Source organism: Colossoma macropomum, unplaced genomic scaffold, assembly GCF_904425465.1.
Source record: "Colossoma macropomum unplaced genomic scaffold, Colossoma_macropomum, whole genome shotgun sequence".
NCBI lineage: Eukaryota > Metazoa > Chordata > Actinopteri > Characiformes > Serrasalmidae > Colossoma > Colossoma macropomum.
In genome coordinates, this window is record NW_023494795.1 from 44,271,643 (window position 1) to 44,288,923 (window position 17,281).

A 17,281-nucleotide genomic window follows, 5' to 3' on the forward strand; every position below is an offset into this window, starting at 1 on the left:
ATCACCATCTATTTGACTGGAAAGAAGACAGTTACAGCCTCATACGACCCCCACCTTTAGAATGAAGCTTATGAAGTACGAAAGTTATGAAGCAAAGAACATGACAAACTGTTTTTTGGAACCACCGGTGGTTCTGAGGGTTAATGAACTCCTAATCAATCAATCAACACTTCCACCATCCAGCCTGAATAAGCACAACACTAAACCGCTTCCTGCAAGTTTGTCACCTGAAGCCGCAGAACCACTGAGGACAACAGGTTCTACAGGAACATCCAGGCAACGTCTGCCACAAACAGACAAAGTGGTTTTGTTTTTTTGCAAAGGCCTTCCAGTCAGATCTGAGCGGTGAACCGTCATCGTAACGGAGTTACTCCAGGACAGAACCCACATCACTCGGAAAACCTTCAGGAACCCAGAACTCCGCTCAGACACGCTGAACTGGAGTTAATCTGACAAATTCCCATAAATCGGCTCCTGTTACCGGCTCACCATGCGCCTTTAGACAGATTCACACGCGCGGTACTCTTACAAAACAGTGGGTTCTTAAGAAAACGGTTCTAAATAGAACCAAGAACACTCAAACAACCCTTTGAATGATTATCCTTCTTAAAGGATTCAGTAACCTGACAGAGTGTGTGTCGTATATGCTGAACCATTTTCTTTACTGAACAAACCCTATGTAAGCGTGTAGGTTTTGGGTTAATACGCACTGCTGTGTGCAGTATAGTATGTTATTTAAATAAAAGCCTACATAAGCTTGTCATGACATCTGACATAACCCTACATAAACGTTTACTAATGCTTATTCCAATAGGAGTCGTCTGTCATGAAGTCTACTTTGATCAAAATTGGAAAATGTAACATTTAGGCCTATAGCGAATAATGCCTACAGGAATAAACAATTATGTAGGGTTATGCCAGTTGTCATGACAAGCTTATGTAGGTGTCATGTAGCTTTACGAACTGTATCATACAGAAAAGTGTTACCAAAAACTCTTGGAAGTGTTGTGATCACACTGTGCCACATCGTCCACATCTATATCAGGTTTGAGCACTTATTTGAATCAGGGTCAGAAATAAACCAGGCGTAAAGGGGAACTCCACCAGTTTTTCCTAAATTCCCCCATAATTCAGTGAGTGAGGTGTAATCAGAGAGATTCAGAGTGGTTTGGTGTGAAATGGTTCAGATCTCTTTACAGTGGTGCTGATAGGAACCAGGGGTCGCCATGACTACAACACAGATATAGACATTTTATTTACTATCCAGAACCACCAGTGAACCTACACGAGTCTTCGGAGTCTATATGGAATGTTGATGATGGGAAATAGTGGGAATATTATAATGCACCCCTCTGCCATGAATGGATTAAAATACACTTTAAGCCAAAACCTTATTATAAAACAGCATGTCGGACATCAGGCTGCATAACTTTTTGTGAGGGAACTTTCAAAGGCATTGATCTCTTCAGACGTCTGGTTCCTATCACCACCACTGTGAACAGTTCTGACTCGGTAAGTTTCTCTAGAACGGAGCGTTTCACACCAAACCACTCTGAACTACTGTTCCCCTTTAAGGTGCTAAATGTTCCCAAATGCACCGGTTCCATTTTAACCCCTTGCATAAAGAGTACAAATCAGCTGCAGTGTGTTACCTCTGTGCCGATGGTGGGCTGGGGGCCGGTGTAGACGGACTCTGGCGGAGGGCCGCCATATTTGCGCTGCCCCATCGTCACATCGAGCGTGTAGTTGGTTCTCTCCAGCAGAGCCTGCGTGACAGATTCAACATTAAAAACAACCACTAACAGGATAAAACGGCTCAAAGCCAGAGCAAAAGAGAGTTAGAGCGTCTGGACTCTATCGACTGTATGAGTTAATGAGGTAGAAATGGGGAGAAACACTGCAAGGTTAACAGGAATCAACACACAAGAGTTTTAGCCGGTAATAAACATGTGCTGGTTGTTGGAAAACAGACTTGGCGGCAGAATGTCCTAAAATAAAATATTTAATTTGTGTGGTGCGTAACTGTGCAGCCGTACTTTGATTTTCGCTTCGTCTGGTCCTTTGTTGGAATCTGAAACTTTGGTCCCTTGCTTCTCTCTCTGCCGATACGTCTTCATCACTCCACAGAGAAAGGCACTTTTGTTCTGAAAGAGGGAGAGAGAGCATACGAACATCAGACACTCAAATCATGTTCAGCAGTTTATTTTGTAGGTTTTACTCAACGGTTTACAAACTGCTCTGCACTAAACCCAGTTAAACAGGCCTAATTCTGCTCACTCAGTAATAAAACAGTGGTCAGTCAGTGTTCTTTAAGTACTGATATCCACGATAGGCTTAGAACAGCGTATTGACCTTTTATCACAATGACAAGATTTGGTCTCACTGCTCGGCCCTAATAAACTGTAAGAGCTGCCTCTGTCCAGTAAAGTTGTCCTCGACACTGGTGTTGGGTGATACGGCCAAACATTTAGATCACTGTATAATCCAATTATTGACAAATTCATATCTGCAGTGTTAAAGAAGACCAACTACACGTTTCGTCACAATGCGAGCAGAATCAGGCCTGTTGAACTGGGTTTAGTGCTGCACAGGTTGGGGGGCATTACAGGTACAGCTTGGCACTGTCTGATCCTTTTTGTTTACACACACACACACACACACACACACACACACACACAGTCAGCGTCCTAAGACAAAACGTATTTTGCATTGCCAAGATAACTTCGTAGACGAGGGCAAAAACGTTCTTTACTTTCAGTGCCAGTTAATGTAAAGAGATTTTATTAAAAGCAATTTTGGAGCATTTCTATTGGTGCAATCGTGAAATTTTCACACAAAGCTCAAATTAGGCACAGAACTGAAAACTGGAACTATTAAAAGTTCTGGGTCGCGGTGGGGTGCAGGAGCCTATCCCAGCTGTCATTGGGCAGAAGGGAGGATACACCCTGGACAGGTCGCCGGTCCATCGCAGGGCAGACAGACAGACAGACATTCACACACTCACACCTAGGGGCAATTCAGCACGTCCAATTAGCCTGACTGCACGTTTTTGGACTGTGGGAGGAAACCGGAGGATATTCCTTCACTTTTTATAACTAACAACTGAATTAAACCTGAAACTTTTGTTAAAATAAATGAAAATAAAGTAAACAGAATTGATCAGCATGTACACACGTCAGTATGAGGAGCTAAAGGTGCGGGCGTGTCAGCACACAGTCGGCTCTCTCTCTTTTTTTTTTTTTTGTTTTCCTCAGCCATGCGTCTGGTACACAAGCTTTCATCTGCTGCTGAAATTAGTGGTTCCTGCTGTCAGCATTAGCTGAGAGGCTGCAGAGCTTCTCTGCCTGTATCTTTTCCTTTCGCTCCGTCTTCCTCCTGTAACTCATCAGTCTGATATTCTCTCCTTCAACACACTGCAGTGCCTTACCAGCCTGAAGCTCAGGCTGACCTGTATTTATTTGTGGTGTACCAATGAGTAACGGCAGGGCAAAACTAATCTCTCAAAGGAGAATTCCACCAATTTTAAAATTAAGCGAGTGTGTGAGGTGTAAACAGAGAGACTCAGAGTGGTTTGGTGTGAAATGGTTCAGATCTCTTTACAGTGGTGGTGATAGGAACCAGGGGTCACCATGACTACAACACAAATATAGACATTTTATTTACTATCCAGAACCACCAGTGAACCTACACGAGTCTTCTGAGCTTATATGGAATGTTGATGATGGAAAATAGTGGAAAATCTGAAATAATAAGTTTTCTTTGGGGACTATTTTGCCTCACAGCGCCCTGCATGTATCCCTCCACCATGAATGGAGTTTAAGCTCTCTAAACTATCATAAAACAGTGTCTCAGTCATCAGGCAGTGAATTCATAACCATTTCATGTAGGAACTTTCTGTGAGGGAGCTTTTAGAGGTGGACGTCTGGTTCCTATCACCACCACTGTGAACAATTCTGCATCACACACACCAAACATTTAATTAGGCAGAAACTTTGAAAAGTTGGCGGTGTTCCCCTTCAAGAAGAACTTTAGCCAGTATACTGGAAGAGCTGTCTACTGTTTACTACAGCTCAATATCACAAATTAATGAAAATCTCTCTAAAGTGAGGCGCATTTTAAACCAGAGGCAACTTCTGTGCCACATGCCGTGCGCTTCTGTGTTAACAAGTGTAACCGCAATGCAACACGTCCACGAACACCAAGGCAAGTTTATTTATATAGCACTTTTCATACACTGCTATCATTCAAAGGGCTTTATAAATGATACAATTCAAGATCATTTAAAAAGTAAAGGATAACAGAAAAACGTAAAGTGAACAGAAATTAAAAATATGATCAAAACATGACAAACAATAGATTTTAAAAGAAAAGAATCGTTAAACTGAAATGAAGTTAGGACAGTTAAATTAAATGAGTTAAGCTCAGAGTCTGTTTTACGCTGCTCGCCTCTAAAAGCATGCACAAAAACATTTCATTCACGAGCGAAACTTCTTTGCTGTCGGTCTCAGTGGCGTCTACTCTTTAATATCCCATCAGCCCTACATCAACGTCTGAATCATGCCTTTACCCCTGCACACAGGAAAAAAGGGTCACTATTCTCCACGTTTGATTGTACACAGCCTACAGACCCTAATCTCTTAATCATCAGCTGCAGAGCTGAGCTAAGACAGGCTGAACAGCTATAATCTATTTATGCATTATTTATTAATATGGTAACAGAACTTAATGCAAATGAATCCGGGAAACGCCGTGCATTTAACCAATCAGACGGCAGGAGGTGTTTTTATTAGGCCAGGGTGACAATCAGATATCATCAATGCTTCAAAAGCAATAATCACCACATCAGGAAAGAGAAGTAGCAGCCCTGAAGACTGACTTTCATTTGAATTCATTTATATGTTCATGTTTTATTTCATTACGCTGTTAAAATGGTGAATTACTATGGAGCTTTAATACGATTTGACTCCACAGTGAGTTCCTCAAACATAATTATAATAATACTGTTTTTTTCCTCTTTTTAAAAAACAAGAAGTGCAACCAGATCTCAGACATCACCCAGGCCAACTCTTAGAAACGACGGTTTTCTACAGAACCATGAACACTGAAAGAACCCTTTGCATGATTAAACAGTTCTTCGCCTGGTTAAGTTGTTCTTCAGATTGATGGAGAATTTCTATATAGAACTAACACCAAAGAGGGTTCTTCTACTATAACAAGTATATTCTTCTAAGTTCTTCTACTGAGACGTCATTACAACAGAAGAACCCTTTTTGGTGCTACATGGAACCCTTTTCAAAAAGGTTCTATGTAGAACCATCAACACATTCTCCATTAATCTGAAGACGCATTCCACGACGCAAAGGACCTTTTATTCATGCAAAGGGTTCTTTCGGTGTTCATGGTTCTATACAGAACCATTTTCTTTACTAAAGAACTTCTGAAGAACCATCATTAAGTGTGGAGTATTACATCAACATGAACTAAAATTTCAACTTTCACACTGAAATGCTGTAAAATAACGACAATAAGGACAAAACAAAAATATGAAATATGGAATTTGTTTAGATAAGTTTCATTATTTACTCTGCGGCACAAAACAACTCCAAATATCTCACTTTAAAAACAGAGACCACACTTCAAAGAGCGCATATCACAACACACACGCCTCCTCACCTCTACACCAGAGGAGCTGCGTATGTAAACAAATATGTAAATAACGTCTCAAGATGTCCTGTTCACTCCCTAGTCCACCCATAAAGAAAGTTTCAGCTCTTTCCAAATGAAGCAGAGCCAATCAGAACAGAGCTTATTTGCATAAATCAGTCGTATCAAACAGCCTGTTTAACTGCAAGAGATAGAGAGGCTGGATAACGATCATGTAGAGATAAATTACTATGCACAAATCTACTGAAACGTCGTGTTGTGTAGGATATGGGCCCTTTAATCTTACAACCAAAACCTGGCGCCCTCTAAAGGTTAGCCCGTGTAAGTGCGCACACACTTACTTGCACATGGGATAGGTCGCTCTCCTTAAACTGGACGAGAACGTGCAGTGCACCTTCCTCATTGAACTCCTTCAAGGCTTCGATGGCCCGCTCGTCCAGATCGCTGTGTGCTACGAGGCCTGCAGACGGAACCACAAACACAACCTTTACACGCTGCGCTCAGCGACGGCGCCACACGCCGACCAGTAAAACCCTCTGTCCGGTCAGATCTGATCAGTGTCCAGCAGCGTAACTGCAGTTACTCAGAGAGAGAGTTCAACTGTATCATCATTCGGACAAAGGACCCCAACAACAAAGCATGTAGACAATTTATCATCAGGACAGGACAGAGATACTTACCTCATCTCTCAACTGAGACTGCGCTCAACTAAATACCTAATAAAGGGGAACTCCACTCACTTTCCAAAATTCCTGCATAATTAATTGGTTCAGATGTAATCAGAGAGGTTCAGAGTGGTTCAGAGTGGTTTGGTGTGAAACGCTCTGTTCTAGATAAACTTACCGAGTCAGAACTGTTCACAGTGGTGGTGATAGGAACCAGACGTCCACCTCTAAAAGCTCCCTCACAGAAAGTTCCTACATGAAATGGTTATGAATTCACTGCCTGATGACTGAGACACTGTTTTATGATAGTTTAGAGAACTTAAACTCCATTCATGGTGGAGGGATACATGCAGGGCGCTGTGAGGCAAAATAGTCCCCAAAGAAAACTTATTATTTCAGATTTTCCACTATTTTTCATCATCAACATTCCATATAAACTCAGAAGACTCGTGTAGGTTCACTGGTGGTTTTGATAGTAAATAAAATGTCTATATCTGTGTTGTAGTCATGGCGACCCCTGGTTCCTGTCACCACCACTGTAAAGACACCATTTCACACCAAATCACTGTTTACATCTCAACCACTAAATCATGAAGGAATTCCACTTTAGGATTATGATTCATTTTAATAGATTATCAGACTTCAAACGATTGTTCAGAATCAAACAGATTGTTTGACTATTTTTTTCCTCTCATATGAACATTATAGAGCTTTTTAAATGAAACAGTAGAAGCCATATCGCCCCCTACACTTCCTGTAGTGTATTACAGTCTGTCAGAGTGACTGTGTGGATCATATGAACATTATAGAGCTTTTTAAATGAAACAGTAGAAGCCATATCGCCCCCTACACTTCCTGTAGTGTATTACAGTCTGTCAGAGTGACTGTGTGGATCATATGAACATTATAGAGCTTTTTAAATGAAACAGTAGAAGCCATATCGCCCCCTACGCTTCCTGTAGTGTATTACAGTCTGTCAGACTGACTGTGCGGATCATATGATACGTTTTTAGATAAAGAAAAAAAGGAGTGGCTGAAAATGTGCAGTGTGTCAGTGTCAATGTTTCCATTACAGTACTGGACATTATAAAAGTACAAAATTGAACATTTTTAAAAGCTGCATTATATACTGTCCTAACCTAATACTATAGCAAATCACAAGATCAGTACAACACAATATAGTATACGTTGCACTGATATCTGGGATGCTATGTATGGTTTATATGGTAAGTTATGTTTCTGAGCACTCAGCGGATACGGACGCTTAGAGAACAACGTCCAACAGCAGGTTTCATTACAAAAAGAGCAAAATCTGCCCTGTTTCACTGCATTTTTCCTGCACTCAACCCAACCTGTGTGTTTGAGCTACAAAGTGGGGAAAAATATGCTGTTAGCACCACACCAGCCAGCTGAGGCTGACGAACTGAGTGATGACTAACATCAAACACATTCATCCTTCTCAAAACACACTACTGTGTCTGTATTTTACCAAATACCAAAGCAAATACTACCACTCTCATTTTAATGGTTGGGTTGGCACGGTCCTTTTTTAGCTGCTCACAGGGTGAGCAGCCACTCTGACTTATGCTGTGCATGGAGTTGAGAATGCCATCCCAACTTTCCAAATGGGAATTCCCAGCTGAGGGGGAGTTTTCTTTAATCTTCCCTCCATCGGAGGTCAGTTACGAGCTTCAGTCAAATGCAGCACTAGTGTAGTACCACAGAGGTGGGGGATAAAAGTTTAATATCAGCACAAATTTTTTTTCTCTAATGTTTTCAATATTTTCTCCAACATCTGATGCAGAGCCACGTCTAAATAAAAACACTAAAAAATGAATCCAATGATTTGCATTCAACATTTAATATGCTGCGATGCAATCAGTAAACATGCAGTTATGAAATGTGACAATTTCGAGATGAATACTGTCACACTGCTCAGCCCTGCGGTGTAGTGTGTGAAAATGACTGCACTTATAGTTTTTGATAGAAGTGCTGGTTCATTTTTGCCTGTTCCAAATGAATCAACCCACAGAACAACTAAATATCGGGATGCATCCCAAGTAGTGAAGAGGTCATGAAAACGAAGCGTGGTGGTGTCGTGTTTCGCCACATTACTGACCACCAGGGTCATGCCTAGCACATCCACTTCAAACTTCAACTCGTCTGCGCAGGCCGACTGTTAACAGGCCTGACACCTCACACTTCAGCCAGACGCGCCACATGAGCATCTGAACAGTTTTTGTATTCAACTATTAAAAGCACTAGCCTAAACTGGCCAAATTAACTGACTGTCCTACCTCGACGCTTCACAGACACAGCACAGCTCAAACAGAACTCAGTGCTGCCCTCTACAGGTTTCAGCACCAGACAGAACTTAGAACTTCTGCAGTTTTCATAACTGATGAAAAAGCACCTAATTCACATCCTGCTTGCTGCAGTGTGGAAAATAATTGAGCATAATCAGCTTAACTGAAAGGCGCAACTATGATCTCTCTGACCTTCTTCCTAAACTTCAACATTAATCTAACCTTAACCTCAAAACCCAAGTCTAAAACTGCTGACAGTCAGCAGAGTTTACCTACACAGTTCGTTAATTATTAACCCTGGAGTGTCCAAATAAAGGGGCATCCAGAGCGCAGACCTCAGAACAGACACGATACTGAAAACAATCTATCAGCTAAAAATAGCCTGTCACCAACCAGCATGGTGCCGACTGCACACCTCCATCACCGCTCACTTCAGGCCATGTTTACAGATAACGGTGTCAGAAACCACACAGTCTATTCTGTCTATCTATGAAGTCGTTAACTGGGCTCACACCCAGTCAGAAAACACTTACACTGTCAGAATAGTATCGTGACAGTTTCGCCAGAGTGTAGTGTCAGGATGGCTGTCTTAACTCGTCTTGGCGCTGCGATAAAATCAACTGTCTTGAATATTATAAGTTTTAAGTCTCGGCTCAGTGAAACAGAGACATGCCAGGAGAGAGAGAGAGAGAGAGAGAGAGAGAGAGAGAGAGAGCTTAACACAATTCACAAATGATTAACATTAACTTAATTACAAAATTAAAAATAAATTCCTATGGAATCGCAGTCACTGTTTATATTTGTCTTGGAAACAAATATCAATCATTTAACTGCAAGCATTTCGACTGGACTATATCCAGTTTCTGTCCTTAACGTGAGACAGATCTGACTTTTCAGAGCAGCTCATTGTGAACACACGAATCTGATCATTTCCAATCATACCAGACAGGTGACAATATTTTAATCTAAGAGAAAAACAACAACAGATCAATTTAAACATTTTTAAAAAGACAGAATTTATTTAATTATCATTAAACGTGTGAACTGAGCTTGGCTAATAATCTATTACAATAACTACGATAGACCTTTTAGAGATATTTACAGCTCAACCATTAAATTATGCAATAAATAAATAAATAAAGGTGGAATTCCCCTTTAACTAGAGATGGCTCTGATCTGATACTGGTTATTGGGCAAAAAAGCTGTCAGCTGCGCCATCGCTCAGCGTTAATAAGGCAGAGGCGGTGATACCGGCCTCACACCAAACGGCTTTTCAGACGATTTAACGGTCACACATCCAGAGCTTTGCTAGATTTGAGTCGCGCTCGCATCATTTTGATCGTGTAGTGTGAGGTGGTCAGCATGGCTGTCTTTGTATTTTCTTGTTTTGACGCGGCGATAAAACCGTGTTTAATATAACCATAAGTTTTGAGTCTCGGCTCGTGGCGCGCCGGAGGTGAGCGAGAGTGTAAGGGAGGAAATGTATGAGAGCCTGAAATCTCTAAAAATCTGCTCCACTTTAAAACAATCATATTAACTTAATGTAAACCGGCTGTTTTAGTATTTCAGGCTCACCGAGTGTCTAACAGACAGTAGGTTCTGTAACAGTGGTTTCGTATTGTGTTGGTTTATGGTTTAGATCATGATGATCAACAGTGCTGAACTGATGCATGTTTTGCTCTAAATCTTCATATGAAATAAAGTAACTGCACATTTCTACAGACTAATTAATACATTCTGGGTGATGATCTGCCAGAATATACAGGTCTACAGTGAACTGGGCTGAGCCTGGATCTTTACACGTCCAGCCAGAGTGTCTTCACATCTGTACCACCACAGAGCGGAGAAGGAAAAGGCTTTCTAAACTTCCATCAACATCTCCAAAGTCTAGTTGCAGGCTTGCAAACAGTGACCCTGCAGGATCCCAGACTCTGGAGAACCACAGTGTGTGATATAAACTCTGACAGCGTCTTTAGGTGTGAGAGAAAGTCTTTTAGAGTACGGTTAGCATTAGCTACATTAGCCTACAGCGCTAAAACTAAAGAATCATACTTCGATCAGCTGAGTCGTGTTCAGTGTCCGAACACATTTGAACAAGGTCTTTCGTCAAACTATCGGTTTAACAGCAAAGAAACAGATCAGCAGCTGAGCCCTGTTATACTGAGCATAAGAGGCACAATAGGGGCGTAAATGTTACCCTGATTTGATTGATTTCTTAGGAAGCCAATGAATCAATAAATCCCAAATCAATAATTAAAAACACTCTGAATACACAACTGTAACTAGAGAGTAACTAGAGCTACGTACACTTTAGAGGAGTAAAGACAAGGTCTTATAATGAAGAAATCTAAGAAAGGTTTGAGCATTAATTCAGTATTTCACCTCATAAATCATTCTGATTGGTCTAAAATGATCATCTGAATTTGGAACAGTCGCACAGATAAACGGACGAACACCTAACACAGCCCACGCAAGTTTATTACACTAATAACTTACATTAATTCATGAATCTGGACTTTTCTTGCAGCCAATGATCATCTTGTGAGCTAAAGACTGAAATTAATGATAAAGTAGGAAATGAACTGTTTAGCCATACAGGCTGATCAGCCCAACTGTTTTCTTCAGATTTGCGCTTAGAACTAGGAACACGGAGCAAATCTGACATTTCTGATCTGGACTGTGTTAAAATCAGAGATGACACTTATTCTTTTGCACTACTGAAGCCATGAGCATCAGCTGATATACACCAAACTGACGTTTCTTCTCTAACATGAAATTTCACTTTTCTTTCTCCTGTTTTTCGCAATACTATAAACAGTCAGGAGTAAACGATATAACATTCATCACTGTGACAAATGATGTCAATACGCTCTTCTGTGAACACGGAACAACTGCAATAACGATGCATGACGATATCAGAATCTGTATCAGCGGTTAAGGGTTAAATTATCTGCAGCATCAGACATGTGATTAGATTTATATTTCAATCTGATATCTGATGTATTGAACACAGAAACATCTGCACTAAAATATCTGCACCATATTTACTGCCTCTGTAACCCCATAAAAATGTTTATTTAGTTGTACCACATTTTATAATACACCACAACACTTACATGTGAACACCCCTATTCATTACACATGTTATTAATATTAATGCAAGAAAACTATATCTACAAACTCCTAGTTTCTGTATTTAAAGACTGTATCATGAAAATGTCTTCAAGTCTTGTGATGTAATTTTTCCACATTTTTGCCCCATAAATAAGCGTTTAACTGCAGAACAGAAATGTTACAGAATTGAACTGAATTCATTTTTTGTTTGTTCTCTGATTCAGCATCTTCTACCAATATCAGCCCAAAACCAATAACCGCGATCAGATCAGCGCCGTCTCTAGCTAAAGGGGAACTCCACCATTTGTTTTTTAATATTCTGCAGAATTCAATGGTTGAGATGTGAACAAAGTCACTCGGAGATCAATCTGACAAAATACGGTTTCTCTGGGGCCAATTGTGTCATACAGGAACACAGCCCTGTGTGTCTTATGGCATAACTATCTTTATCATACAGAATGCCTCCAGACAGCATCTTACTGCACACGCTATTTATTACAACTGCAGACAGACAGACTCGCACCTATTTAGCCACTTATTATACTTCAATCTATTTAGTTTTTATTTTATTTGTCTCTTAGGTAATTACCTGTTAAACGGATGATCATTTAAGGTGAAATCTTCGAAAAAACAATAGTAATAATAATATTATTATAAAGCACTTTTATACCAACAGATAGGTGATAATGTTTTACAGTAAACAAAACAATGACAGATAGTTAAAAAAAAACAGATGTAGAGTCAGTTAATTGAATTAATTTAATGAATTGTGTGAACTGAGCTTGAATAATAATCTAATAACTATGATATAGCTTCGAGATATTAAACGCTTCAGAGCATTAAATTATTGTTTACAGCTCAACCGTTTAATTACGCATAATTTAATCTAAAAAATAAAAATATATTAGTGGAATCTAGAGATGGCACAGATCTGATACTGATTATTTGTACTGAGCAAAAAAGAATGAATTCAGTCCAATTCTGTCACGTTTCTAGCCTGAAATAAAACACTGAATCAGACGTCTGGTTCCTATCACCACCACTGTGAACAGTTCTGACTCGGTGAGTTTCTCTAGAACGGAGCGTTTCACACCAAACCACTCTAAACGACTCTGTTTACATCTTAACCACTTAATTATGCAAGAATTCTGAAAAATGGGTGGAAGTCCCCTTTAAAACTGAAAGGCAGTGTGAGGTGAAGAGTGAATTGAATCGTTACACCCCTACCGTTTGCACACATCACCTGTCTCCGCCTCAGGACAGCTGCTGCTATTGTTACACCAAATGCCCAGCTGGCCCCCCACCACCCCCCAAAACCCCTACAGAGGATCACATCCAGCCCCCGGGGACGTTATCAAGGGGCACAGCCCCCTCCCCTCCCGGTCTACAGCCATAAAGCGCTAATCCCTGCACTCTTTGTGGCAGCAGACGCCCTCCATTCAGCCCTAGTGACTGTACGGCCGAGTGCCGGCCCGGCTCAGGAGCGGTTTTGGGGGCTGCAGTACCCAATTTCATATTTTGGAAACCACACAAAGTTGCTTCAGTCCTCTAAAAAGGGCACAATATCACAGTTTAGGAAGAGAGAGAGGTCAAATACAGTTTAACATGCAATGAAATGTTCGGGCTGAACCCAGAAAGAGGCAGAAAAAGGTGGGAAAAAACAGTCAATTTGAATTTGTTTTTCCTTCGTTTGTTCTTGGCTTACCTGCAATGTAAATTTCATCTAGCTTTTCAGCAACTTTCTGTGGTAACCCAGCCTCTATTAAAGTCTGGAAGTGCTCAGAGTGGGTAACTGCAGCCGACGTGTCCATCGGTTCCTCCGTACCGTTCCCATTTACATGTTCTGTTGCCATGCCGCCAGAAATCTGTTCAAATGCAATGGAGCCAAATTAATGTCGGACACTTTCGGAGGGGCAGAGTTTTAGTCATAGTTTAGCTCCACCCCCATCCAATTTACAACCATGATCAATTTAGATCTGCATGCAAATGAAAAGCTCTCACCTGCATCAACACTTTAGCAAAACAATGGAGCAGCACTTCACAGCGCTAACAATGCATTAAAGAGTGAGCAAAAGCAAAAGAGCCACCTAATCAGATGTACATATTCACCTACATCTTTCACCTCAATACATACACACACACAGACCCCTCCTGCATGGTTAAAACACATTCACATCAATCTGTATCTATGACCATATGGAAGAACTTTAATCAGTTTAAATAGAAAAACACTTTCACACTGTGTGTAATGTTCAGTTTAATTTATATATAATAACTCAATCCTGAAGATCATCCAAAAGAAACTTACTCTTCTCCTCCTGTTGGATCCGATTGACTTTAGGTTTAAGTTAACTGGCTAACTGAGAAATCCTGCTCTGAAACTTTCAGCTAAAAATATAATTTCATAAAATATTACTCTTCTTATTATACCACATACATTGTATAATGAAAACAGTAACACAATCAATATTAGTATCCTGTAGGCAATTCCAGAGCTAAATTTCTCAGCAATATATTTTGTTAATTACAGGATAATTTAAGTCTGAAGACTGCCCAATAGAAATGGCTCCTTGAATTAGCCAAGACTGACTTTAGGCTTAGTTAAACTAAACTAACACTAATCCTGCTCTGTGAATTCCCCCACTGAAACTACAAATTACTTCAAAGTACTACTTTCACTCAGTAAAACGATTTACACGATTAAAACTCTAGTGCATAATCAATATTAGTATCTTGCAGACACTATAGAGCTAAATTTCTCAGCAATATATTTCTTTAATTACAGGACAATTTAAGCCTGATGACAGAAACGGCTCCTACTATTAGACGGGACTGACTGAAGGCTTAATTGAACCAGCTAACACTAATCCTGCTCTGTGAAATCCCCGCTGAATAATTAAAACACTGAGCCGCGGCTGAAAACGTGCTGTACTGTCATTTTCTGTAAAACACCAGAGCTTTAAGTTCCACTGACTTTAATAAATTCAGCTCGCACTTTCACATCACTGCTGGAAAATCTGAATAAAGACGGCGGTAATGAGCAGCACAGTAACCCACACCTTCCTCCTCAATTAAACACGAACACTTAAAGAGCCCATATCACGGAAAACTGACCCCAGCTTCAGTGGAAAGAGTTATGTAGGACGTAAACAGGGCTGGAGTTCTGTTGCAGTCTATGTGGTCTAACAGCTACAAAAACCCATTTTGAGTTCAGTGTTTTTGTGAGGTCACAAAATCTATATAAACTAATTTACATAAATCTGCCTACTGAGGCTGCAGCACGCCTTACAAGCTGCAAGGAGCTCTTGCTTTCTGAATGAGGCGGAATACAAGACAGCCAATCAGAGCAGAGCTCATCCACATATTCATGTCTTATAAAGGCCAGTAAAGTGAACTACAGTGAATACGAAGAGACCATTTTAGAGACTTTCAACAAAGCACTCCAATCAAATATCTGTGTTTGTCCCGTCCACGTACTCCAGCCTTAGGACTGGACCCACACTATAAGCACATGTGGAAGGCGAAAAATGGAGGATATGGGCCCTTTAAGATGCTCAGACTTAACGTTAATCTAACGCAGCTTCTCATAAGCTACCAAATACGAGGCTATTATTAACATTATGATGATTAGATTAGATAAAAGCTGTTAGTGTTTGAAGAAAATGATGCACAGCTAAGATCTATGCTAAGAAAAGTTAACTACATGTCTAAAAGAAAGCTTAAACTGAGCAGGACAGGCCACAATAAGAGCCAGTGCACACACTGAGCTCCGTGTTACTTAAAACAAAGGCAAATTTGTCGTTTTATTCACGTTAAAACCACTAACAGCTCTAACAAAGCAGGTTAGAAGGCAGGATCTGGGAGCAGGAGGCGTTTTCTGCGAAGCCAACGTGCTTTATTTGCTAACGGTGTCAGCCTCTTGTTCAAATTTTCCCGGTCCACCTTAAATGGTGCAGAAGTTCCATTCTGGCGCCTCAGAGTGTAAAGCGGCTGCTGCGCCACTTAAGGTGGACCGGGAAAATTCGAACGAGACGCTGAGCTCAGCCTCATTTCATCAGCTAGCTGGGTTAGCATCGCGTTAGCTGCACAAAGCTACGCTGCACGGAATATCCTGCAAATGAGCCGCGGCGCCGGAGACAAACCGCACACCGCGCACCGCAGCACTCCGCGAGCCAAACACGCACAGCGCGCAGCCGCTCGGCTGCATCAGAGGCGAGGCAGTGAGGTTATCCAGCCGCCGCCCGGGCCTGAGGAAGCCCGCGAAGCCTGAGAGCGGAGTCCATTTTCAAAAAGCCGGCCGGACCGTCCAGCCCAGCCCGCCCTCACTCTCCTCCGAGCAGCGTACACAGCTTCGCTCACACGGCCTCTGAGGGCCTGCACTCACCTGGAGATGGTTCGGCGAGCTGCGGAAGGTGAGTCTGTGAGGGTTCTGTCGGGGTTTAGGAGAGTAAAGGCAGCAGAAGAGTGAGGAACCCCGCCGCTCCGCTCCGCCTCATCAGATAACGCAAAATGGCGGCGGGCCGCTCACGCTCGCCTCACAGAGAGAGCTGCTACGGGGCTGCAGGGGGACACGCGCAGGGGCGGAGTCTGCAGGGGCGGGGCAAGCTGGCAGAGGTGCTGAGTGACGATAGCAACAATAACAGTAATAAAATAAACATGTTAACATATAGATTCACATTTATTTAGAGCAGCACTATTTGCATCTAGAAATACCTTAAAGTTGTTGTTCTCATTCTTACTCTTAGTCTCATTAACAGTAGTAGTCGTAGTAGTAGTACTAGTAATTCTTTTTTCCACTTTTAGTAATATAATTTACTAAAATACGTTAAAATAATCACAATAATAATAATCTCTGTGTCACTGAGTAACTGTAATATTTTTCAAATTTATTTAGAACAGCACTGTTTGAATGTAGCAATACAGTAAAAGTATTGTTATTATTATTATTAGTAGTAGTAGTAATAGTTACTAACTGAGTAACTAAAGACTAATACTTTTTAAATAATAATGATTATAACAACATATTTCAAAAATATTACTCTTATTCAGATACACAGAGAAGTATAAGTAGATAATAACAATAGTATTAAGATGAAACAGCAATGACAACAACAATAATTATGTTGTATTTTAAAAATGATTGTTTATTTAGAACAGCACTATGTGCATCCAGTAATACAGAAGAGGTAATACTTCATTATTAGCAGTAGTACTGATAGTGGTGGTGGTAGTAATAGTAACTTAGAATACTGGCTTAAAATGCTGATTTAAATTATAATAAATAATCATGTATTTACACATTTTGTAAAATATACTAATTCAGCAACATAAATTGCATATCATTGCTGTTAATACGAATATTTTGCGTGGATGCATATAATGTAGTAAACCATATTTTTCAAAAAATCATCCACTTTTTCATTTAGACAAACAGAAAAGAAAGATCCTGGCCAGAGTATAATCTTCAAGTTAGTCTAGTTAAAGGAAAGTGCAAATAAGACAATATCTTTGTCTTGCTAATGTTACAGATTC

The 17,281-nt window shown here is 40.7% G+C and overlaps 1 protein-coding gene across 2 annotated transcripts in view; it reads right to left on the minus strand.

The window, feature by feature from the left end:
• LOC118816027 (synaptotagmin binding, cytoplasmic RNA interacting protein) overlaps positions 1 to 16,292 on the minus strand; it is a 28,114-nt gene extending 11,822 nt beyond the window's left edge. For both annotated transcript variants that reach the window (XM_036582516.1, XM_036582515.1), the window contains exons 1-5: positions 16,134 to 16,292; positions 13,455 to 13,614; positions 6,006 to 6,124; positions 2,037 to 2,144; positions 1,653 to 1,766 (exon numbers count right to left, since the gene is read on the minus strand). In XM_036582516.1, the coding sequence (XP_036438409.1) occupies positions 1,653 to 1,766; positions 2,037 to 2,144; positions 6,006 to 6,124; positions 13,455 to 13,602 (489 nt within the window). In that variant the 5' untranslated portion in view covers positions 13,603 to 13,614; positions 16,134 to 16,292. The remainder of the gene's footprint in view (positions 1 to 1,652; positions 1,767 to 2,036; positions 2,145 to 6,005; positions 6,125 to 13,454; positions 13,615 to 16,133) is intronic.
• Positions 16,293 to 17,281: the final 989 nt, after the last annotated feature.